Source organism: Cebus imitator, unplaced genomic scaffold (genome assembly GCF_001604975.1).
Source record: "Cebus imitator isolate Cc_AM_T3 unplaced genomic scaffold, Cebus_imitator-1.0 Scaffold698, whole genome shotgun sequence".
Lineage (NCBI taxonomy): Eukaryota > Metazoa > Chordata > Mammalia > Primates > Cebidae > Cebus > Cebus imitator.
Genome location: NW_016108013.1, coordinates 250305 through 259537, shown reverse-complemented (window position 1 = coordinate 259537; position 9233 = coordinate 250305). Strand labels below are relative to the sequence as shown.

Below are 9233 nucleotides of genomic sequence, written 5' to 3'. Positions count from 1 at the left end.
AAAATGCAATAAAATAAATTAAAAAAAAAAATTTAACATAACTTTAAGAATTTAAAATTAAAGGACAATTTTATTTATAAAAAAAAAAAAAAAAGAAAGAAAATTATGTGTTCTTGGGGAATGTCCCTACTCACCTTTCCTATGATTCCACGAAGAACTGCTATACTATTTTGACTAAAGCAGTTTCAAAACCACTTTTTCTTTTGTTACATGGATCTGAGCCAATGTCATATCTAACATCCATTTTTTATATATTTTTAAAATCATAACTGAAGAGAATATTTAATTTCAATTAAAATGTTATTAAATTTTAATAAAAATTATTATTTATTAAATTATTTATTAAATATTTATTAAAATTATTTATTAAAATTAAAATTTAATAAAATTTATTTTAATAAAATTTAGTTTTAATAGAGAATATTTAAGACCTCACAATCAGATAGAGGTTAAAAAATCCAGGCTTGAATACATTTACTTATGTATGATCTTAGGCTAACTTTCCCAAACCCCAACTTCTGTGATGTCCTATTACTACAGGGCCAAAAGTCAAATAGAAGACATGTTAAATCCTGCAATCCCACTTCTAGGTAATTGCCCAAAAGTTTGTCCAAGAGATCCGCACTCCCATGTTCATTGCAGCACTATATATTAACAGCAACAGATAAATGGATAAAGGAAATGTGGTATACATATATATAATGGAGTATTACCCAGCCTTTAAAAAAGATGGAAATTCTATCATTTGCAACATGAATGGAAGTGGAGAACATTGTGCTCAGTGAAATAAGCCAGGCACAAAAAGACAGATCCTGCATGTTCTCACTTGTAGGTAAAATCTAAAACAATGGAATTCATAAAAGCACAGAGTAGAATGACGGTTACAGAGGCTGGTGGGGGTGGTGGGTTCAAAGAATGGGCAGATGAGAGTCAAAAAGTATAAAATCTCCAACAAGAGGAACATGTTTTTTTACTTCTAATGCACAGTATGGTGAATACAGAGTATGGTATATTTCACAACTGCCAAGAAAATAAATTTCAAATGTTCTTGCCACAAAGTGTTAAGTATTTCAGGTGAATACGTTAACTACATTGATTTAATTATTCCACATTGTATTTTCGGGCCATCACATCACTTTACCCTTACATGTTCATTAAATATTATTTCTTTCTATTCCATTTAAAGATCAAAACATCAAAGATCAATAAAAAGTAACTTTTTGTTAGCCAATGAAAAATGCAGTAACCAGTACTTAGAATGTACTAAGATAGAAAGGGCCACCTCAGTAGTGTCTGAAGCTAACACATTTCTATCTCCATAGTTACTTTCGCAAACCTGGTTCCCTTCGCTTCTGCCATATCACGCAGAGCTAGTAATCAAGTTCGCACCTAACATCAATTTTTTAAATCCAAACAACAATTTTATAAATAAGAACTATAAATGTTTAAGATCTCCTGAATCTCTCTCTAGTTTTACCACCAGTATTAGCTTTGGCTTTTTCCCACTAGAATAAAAGTTTTCATGACTTCGCAGTAAGTTGCTTCATTCATAATTCCCAATACCCTCCTCCAGTGCCCTTAGCTGAGCACTCTGCCAATACAGCAGCACAGAGGGAGTACGATACAAATTTGTGCCTCAAAAAATTAAATATAATTACTTGAAATAAATTTTCAACGTCACCTAAGAATAGGTGAGGCTTTCCATTTTAAGTTCACAAACACAAAGAGCCCTACAGCATAGTAATCCACTTGAAAAATGGTGAGATCTCTATTACTGCAGGCCCAGTGGAAATGGAGAAGGGATGAATTTAGGGGACGTCAAGAAGGAAGAACTGATATGAGTTGGTGATTCAATCGATGTGAGACAGAAAAAACATGCCCAAATTCCTCTGGTTCAAAACCTAGCAGATGACAGTATAATTTATGAAAACAAAGAGAAACAGATTTAGATGAAAAAGATAATGAGTTAGTTCATCATAAAGTACGCCTCATCCATCAGAAAAACAGCTACATTGTGGTATACTTTAACCAAGACAAATATGTTAGATTAAAACGGAATCTCTCCAGCTGTACTACTAGCACTACTTAACAACCTAAATTTAGGTAGTTAATGCTGTGAAAACCTTACTTAACACTGAGAAAACCACTTCATTAGAGAGCCTTATTAAATGGAAACAAAATTTAGATACAAGATATTTAATAATTATCAAACCTGCTTTAAGAGGAAAAACTGCCAATTCGTATAAATAACATAAGTCTACGAAACTAGGTGGTAAATACATCATACCAAAAACTGCCACTAACTAGGAATATCTGCATTTACTCTTGGAAAGACCAGTCTTGGGCAGACTACTCAGGAGGCTGAGGTGGAAGGATCACTTGAGCCGGGCAGGTCAACGCTGCAGTGAGTCGTGATTGCGCCACTGCACTCCTGCCTGAACAACAGAGTAAGGCCTTGTCTTAAGAAAAAGAAATTCTGGGGATTAAAATTCAGGTCACACTACCTCATCTGTAGTTTCTCAAAATATTTGTAAAAACTTAACAAGCAATGTGTTCATTTAAAAAAATGTATTATTGGCCGTGTATAGTGGGTCACATCTATAATCCCAGTCTTTTTTTTGGGGGACGGAGTCTCACTCTTGTCGCCAGGCTTGAGTGCAGTGGCGTGATCTCGGCTCACTGAAACCTCCACCTCCCAGTTTCAAGCGATTATCCTGTCTCAGCCTCCTGAGTGGCTGGGATTACAGGCACGCGCCACCACGCCCAGCTAATTTTTGTATTTTTAGTAAAAACGGGGTTTCACCATGTTGGCCAGGATGGTCTCAATCTCCTGACCTTGTGATCTGCCTGCCTTGGCCTCCCAAAGTGTTGGGATTACAGATGTAAGCCACCATGCCTGGGCTATAATCCCAGGCTTTTGGGAGGCTGAGGCAGGAGGATTGCTTGAGGCCAGGAGTTTGAGACCAACCTGGGCCACACAGGTCCCATTTCTACAGAAAAGAAAATACATACATACTTTAACCATGTGAGAAGAAAAAAAAAAAGAAAATATATACATATGTACATATATACATACATAAAAAATGTAACTTACCAATAGTTTTGCCGCCTGAACACGAACCACCCAAGAACCATCACTGACCATGTGACAAATTTTTCCAAACGCATCATCAACTAAGCGAATTTCTTCATTAGAAGAAGGGATTGGGACAATGCTAAATTAAAAGAAAAGAAACAGAATCACTTAGAACAAAACACGAGCCTAAGGCTGCAGTCTCAGGGCAGGCACAGTGGCTCACACCTATAATCCTAGCACTTTGGGAGGCCCAGGTAGGTAGACTGCTTGAGCCCAAGAGTTTGAGACCAGTATAAGCAACATGGCAAAGCTTCATCTCTACAAAAAAATACAAAAATTAGCCAGGCATGGTGGCATGTGCCAATAGACCCAGCTATCTGGGAAGCTAAGATGGGAGGATCACTTTAGTTCTGGAGGTGAAGGCTGCAGTGAGCTGAGATCACGCCACTGCACTCCAGCCAGAGTGACAGAGCAAGACCCTGTATCAAAAAATAAATACAGTCTGAGCACGGTGGCTCACACCTGTAATCCCAGCACTTTGGGAGGCAGAGGCAGGCAGATCACTTGAGGTCAGGAGTTCGAGACCAACCTTGCCAACATGGTGAAACCCCGGCTCCACTAAAAATACAAAAATTAGCTGGGTATGGTGACACATGCCTGTAATCCCAGCTACTCGGGAGGCTGAGGCAGAGGCAAGAGATCGCTTGAACCCGGGAGGCGGAGGTTGCAGTGATCCGAGATTGTGCCACTGCACTCCAACCTGGGCGACAGAGATAGACTCCATCTCAAAAATAATAACAATAATAATAAACAAATAAATACATAAGTAAGGCTGTAGGCTCAATAAATGGAACAGTCAATGAAGACTGACACACATGAAGGTGATAACAGAATAGTTCAAATCTTAGAATGATTAAATACATTTCAGAATAAACAAATCACTCTGGGAGTACAAACCAACAGTTTCAGTTGCATTACAAATTATCCTTTTTTTTTTGAGACAAGATCTCACTTCCATCACCCAGGCTGGAGTGCAGTGGCATGATCACTGCTCACTGCAGCCTCAACTTCCTGGGCTCAGGTGATCCCCCCAGTTCACTCTTCTGAGTAGCTGGGACTACAAGAGCATGCCACCACACCCAGCTAATTTTTTATATTGTTAGTAAAGACGGTTCATCATGTTGCTCAGGCTGATCTCAAACTCCTGAGCTCAAGCAATCCGTCCGCCTCAGCCTCCCAAAGTGCTAAGATTACAAGGACGAGTCACTGTACCGAGCTGCAAATTTTCGATGTATTGAATAAAAGTGTGTAAGCCACCAAAGGTTCAGCCAGGCGTGGTGGCTCATGCCTGTAATCCCAGCACTTTGGGGGGCTGAGGCAGGCAGATTATCTGAAGCCAGGAGTTTGAGACCAGCTTTGTCAACATGGTAAAACTTTATCTCTACTAAAAATATAAAAACTGAGCCGGGTATGGTGGTATATGCCTGTAATCCCAGGTACTTGGGAGACTGAGGCATGAGAATTGCTTGAACCCAGGAGGTAGAGGTTACATTAAGCTGAGATCACATCACTGCACTATAGCCTGGGCCTCAGAGCAAGACCCTGCCTTAAAAAAAAAAGTGCTTAACCCATCAAAGGTTCAAAGACTTATAAAGTTATCAAAAACTAGCTACCAAGGAATATTTTATATCTTTAAGTTTATTATCTCCTATGACTAAACTTCTTTTATTTTTGAGAGAGAGAGAGAATGTATGTTTTGCTCTGTCACCCAGGCTGGAGTACAGTGGTGCAATCTTGGCTCACTGCAATTTCCACCTCCCAGGTTCAAGCAATTCTCTTGCCTCAGCTTCCCTACTAATTGGGATTAGAGGTGTGTGCCACAACACTCAGCTAATTTTTGTGTTTTTAGTAGACATGGGGTTTCACCATGTTGGCCAGGCTGGTCTCAAACTCCTGACCTCAGGTCATCTGCCCGCCTCAGCCTCCCAAAGTGCTGGGATTACAGGTATGTGCCACCGCACCCATTCTGAACTCCTGTAAATACAGTAAATCTCAAAATAAATAAATATAAAACTTCCTCATCAATCCAGTCCTAAAAGAAGAGACAATTTCCAGTTAGCCTTTTTCTCTGTATGTATCTAAGTCCTAAAACACCACAAATGGAGCGTACTCCTACAGGTTTATTAATTCATTCTGGTTTTCAAATTTTGGCAGCTTAACAAAGAGGAAAAAAACACCTCTTTTTCCTATACAAGGAAAAACAAAACATTATATAAATATTTATAAATAAATATGATACAACTGTTTATAAATATTAAATTTTATAGAATATAAAATAGAATATTGCTTATCCTCCTCAAAGAATCACCATGAAAACTGATAATTTACTTGCTTTGAAAATATTTTTTGTTTTGGTTTTGGTTTTTTTGAGACGAAGTCTGGCTCTGTCGCTCAGGCTGGAGTACAGTGGCATAATTTCGGCTCACTACAACCTCCCCTCCCAGGTTCAAACAATTCTCCTGCCTCAGCCTCCTGAGTAGCTGGGATTACAGGCATGTGCCACCATGCCTGGCTAATTTTTGTATTTTTAGTAGAGACGGGTTTCACTGTGTCGGCCAGGCTGGTCTCGAACACACGTACTAGTGATCCACCAGCCTCAGCCTCCCAAAGTGATGGGATTACAGGCGTGAGTCACTGTGCCTGGCATGAAAATATCTTTAATCTGGAAAACAGTACATAAGAGATCATTATCCTCAAACTCATCTGGTATCTTTATCTGGCATTTGGTGCAAACCAAACTAAGATGGGTCTCAAACAATTTTAAAGATTTTTTTTTTTAAGTAATGAAAAGCATTTAAGAAAGACATTCCGGGCCAGGCACAGTGGCTCATGCCTGTAATCCCAGAACTTTGGGAGGCCGAGGCGGGTGGATCACGAGGTCAAGAGATCGAGACCATCCTGGTCAACATGGTGAAACCACATCTCTACTAAAAATACAAAAAATTAGCCGGGCACGGTGGCGTGTGCCTGTAATCCCAGCTACTCAGGAGGCTGAGGCAGAAGAATTGCCTGAACCCAGGAGACGGAGGTTGCGGTGAGCCAAAATCGCGCCATTGCAATCCAACATAGGTAACAAGAGCGAAACTCCATCCCAAAAAAAAAAAAAAAAGACAGACATTCCAATTTCTTCACTTATGGATGAGAAGGTTAGGACCAAAGAAGTGAAGTATCTTTCCAAGGTTGTGCAGAAAGATCCTATAAGAGATGAAAAATGAGGACTAGGCAATTTGATTTTCAGGGCTTGTGCTTTTCCCTTACTCCCCATTGCCTTTCAAAAATCTAACTAACATTTCTTTTCTAGAAGTGGGCTTTTTGCAATGATGAGAGGAGAGGAAAATGGCTTCACAATCAACAAAAGTCAGCTTACACCCACACTGACCTTTCAGGATAGAGCTGACTGACAACCCAGATAAGCTGGACTGCAGCACTGCGTACTTGTTCATAGTCATCAGAGAGCAATTTACAGGCCTGCAAAGAATTACAAAGGTCTATTAGTTCTGTGCCCTCTCAGGTAATGTTTAAACTATTTTCAAAGTGAAGATAGGGTGGTTGGTTAAGGATGCCCAGTAAAATACTTTCATATGGTTTTAACTTCTTGAATCTTTGCCCAACAATGAATCTTGGTCTCTGTTAGCTGCTCCGACTGTATTCTGACTGTGCCTACCCCATGTCTCAAAGGAGAACCACAGACTGACAGCATAAAAACATCTAGAAGAGCATCAAACCCATCAAAGCATGCTGGGAGCCCACAGGCTCAAATACCAAATACAGGTTTTTCCTCCACCTGTAAAAACCAAAGCACACACTTCTGTTTACTTTGGTCTGAAATCATTGGCCTCTGTTTCAATCTACTCACTCTTTCTCGGTAGCCCCACACTCCCTAAATACTGATGGCTCCAAACACCTACCTTTAGCTCTGATTTCTTCTGAGCTCCAGACCTTCATAACTACTTATGGCTGGAATTCTCTTCATGGATGAAGAGAATTTCATCATCAAACTTTTATACTCAACCCTGAACTCATTAAGGAACCAAATTCTACCTTATATCTTAAATCCTACACTATCAATCTATCCTTACTCCCTTGAGGCTCTCATTACTGCTTGCCTAGATTACTAATAGAGTCTTATACCACCCAAACATCTGAATCAGCCAACTAACTTTCCTTCCTCTGAGTCCTTACTATCCAAATTTCCTTTAATTATTTGGCTTCCCAAATAGTTTTCCTATAGGAAAAGAAGGCAATGGTCGCACCACAAGCATTCTGGACCCATTCTGCTTCAGCAGAGGAATAAACCTGGTTTACGCATCCGTGATAGGGGCTTGGCTAATTATCTTTTTCCCGTGAGAGATAAAGCCACTCTTGGCAGACTAACAAAACCTAATCTCTGAACATGGATTTAGATTGCCGATTACCAGATTCAGTCAATTATTCTCCAAGAGAAATATAACCTTGTAAGGCCTTTTGATTAGGCCATCGATCAGTTTTTCCACAACTTCATTATGCCTTTCTTTACCACTAATACTACATTCATGTGACATCTTTTTATATAATCCCATGGTCTTGGTCACCCTTCTCCAGACACACTCCAGTTTGTCAAGTGTGATGCCCAGAAATAACTTCATGTATGGTCCAACCAACCAGAGATGAGCAAGACTAACATGTTCCTTATTCTAAATACTACACTTTTCTTCAGGTACTCTCATACTCATACTGACCTTTGTAAATCCTCCTAAATGTGCTTTTCACAGGTACTCATGCTATTTAATTATCTAACCTCCATTCTCTTCCTGAAAAGTATGTTTTGAATATGATTTCACATTCATCCCAATCAACACTGCCATTATTAACCAGCGAAGTCCTTATGTTTTCAAAGAGAACCAGTGTGCCACCCTCCCAGCTTCATGATACCTCCTCCCCTTCCGGACAGTAATCATTTAAGGTACCTGATTATAAATTGTTTGGTGTAATTTCAATCCTCTTTCATGGAGCTGCAACTAGATAATAAATATATAGTTTACTTGGGAGAAAAACAGCAATATTTCCAATGTCTCACCACAATCTCATATATTTTCCTCTATTATATCAGGCTAACGTAGTTCCATTTAGCCAAAATCAGTGCTACATAAATAAGAAACCTGGTTGCTTTTCAATAGAAGCATTCAAGCATTTCATAAATCTAACCAATGCACTGCCCCAAGAATTTACTAGAAAAACATGAAATAATGATATGAAGGCTTATGAAAAAATGATTAATACCACCTCCCCCTATTATAATATCAAAGTCATAGCCCTCCCTACCAAAGGAATTATAACAGGTTCATGTTATACTTTCCATGTTTCATAAATACACATGAAAGCTACCAAAGAAAGCCAAAAAAAAAGCACACTTGTATATAGGAATGTTTGTCACTGAGTTCTGTGAGGCCACCACCAATACCTTCCTGGAAGTATATGCTGAATTCAGAGTGTATCCAAGGCAGCACTAGCTATAAACTTAAAAAACAAAAATGAACACTAGCCCCAACTAGTTTCCATAATCATGTTTACCATGGCTTTTATAGCTGCTGTTCTGACACGTGGGTCTTGGTCACTGAAGTAATCCCCTATAATCTTCTGGACATCTCTGGTAGCTAGGCCTTCGGCATCTTTTGTGATGCTTTTCTCCAAAGAACCAAGATTGCCAAGTAACTGCAGGCACTTATTTCTTACACCATGAGATGTATCTGTCAGATGCTATTAAAAAAAAAAAGAAAGAAAGAAAGAAAAAGAACATAATTAAGATATCCTAACAAAGACAAAACCAGAAACAAAAGCATTGCATCAACCTTAGGGGTGATTTCAAGCCCTATATTCTTAAGACAGTCTGTCCACCATCATGTTACTTGAGTATGTGTCTTCTCAAAAAAACATGAGTCCCTAGGAGATAAAAGTCCTAGTTTTTCATCTTTGTATTCCCAATAGCTAGTACTTTGCCACGTACAGAGTAGGTACTTTAAAATTTGTCTGTGAATTGCATTTTGCTTGCTTTCAAATTTTAAAACTAGATAAAAATGTATAAATTTTTTAAACTTTTTTTTTTTTTTTGAGACAGAGT

The 9233-nt window shown here is 38.8% G+C and overlaps 1 protein-coding gene and 1 non-coding gene across 2 annotated transcripts in view; both read right to left on the bottom strand.

Moving 5' to 3' along the window:
- Window positions 1-9233, bottom strand: part of INTS4 (integrator complex subunit 4) — a 127479-nt gene that overhangs the window by 79578 nt on the left and 38668 nt on the right. The window contains exons 5-8 of the mRNA XM_037734977.1: window positions 8687-8872; window positions 8083-8133; window positions 6516-6604; window positions 3095-3215 (exon numbers count right to left, since the gene is read on the bottom strand). Coding sequence (XP_037590905.1) covers window positions 3095-3215; window positions 6516-6604; window positions 8083-8133; window positions 8687-8872 — 447 coding nt within the window. The remainder of the gene's footprint in view (window positions 1-3094; window positions 3216-6515; window positions 6605-8082; window positions 8134-8686; window positions 8873-9233) is intronic.
- LOC119469537 lies at window positions 1257-1389 on the bottom strand. Its single transcript, XR_005198361.1, has one exon. It is a non-coding gene; the product is annotated as a small nucleolar RNA SNORA66 (small nucleolar RNA).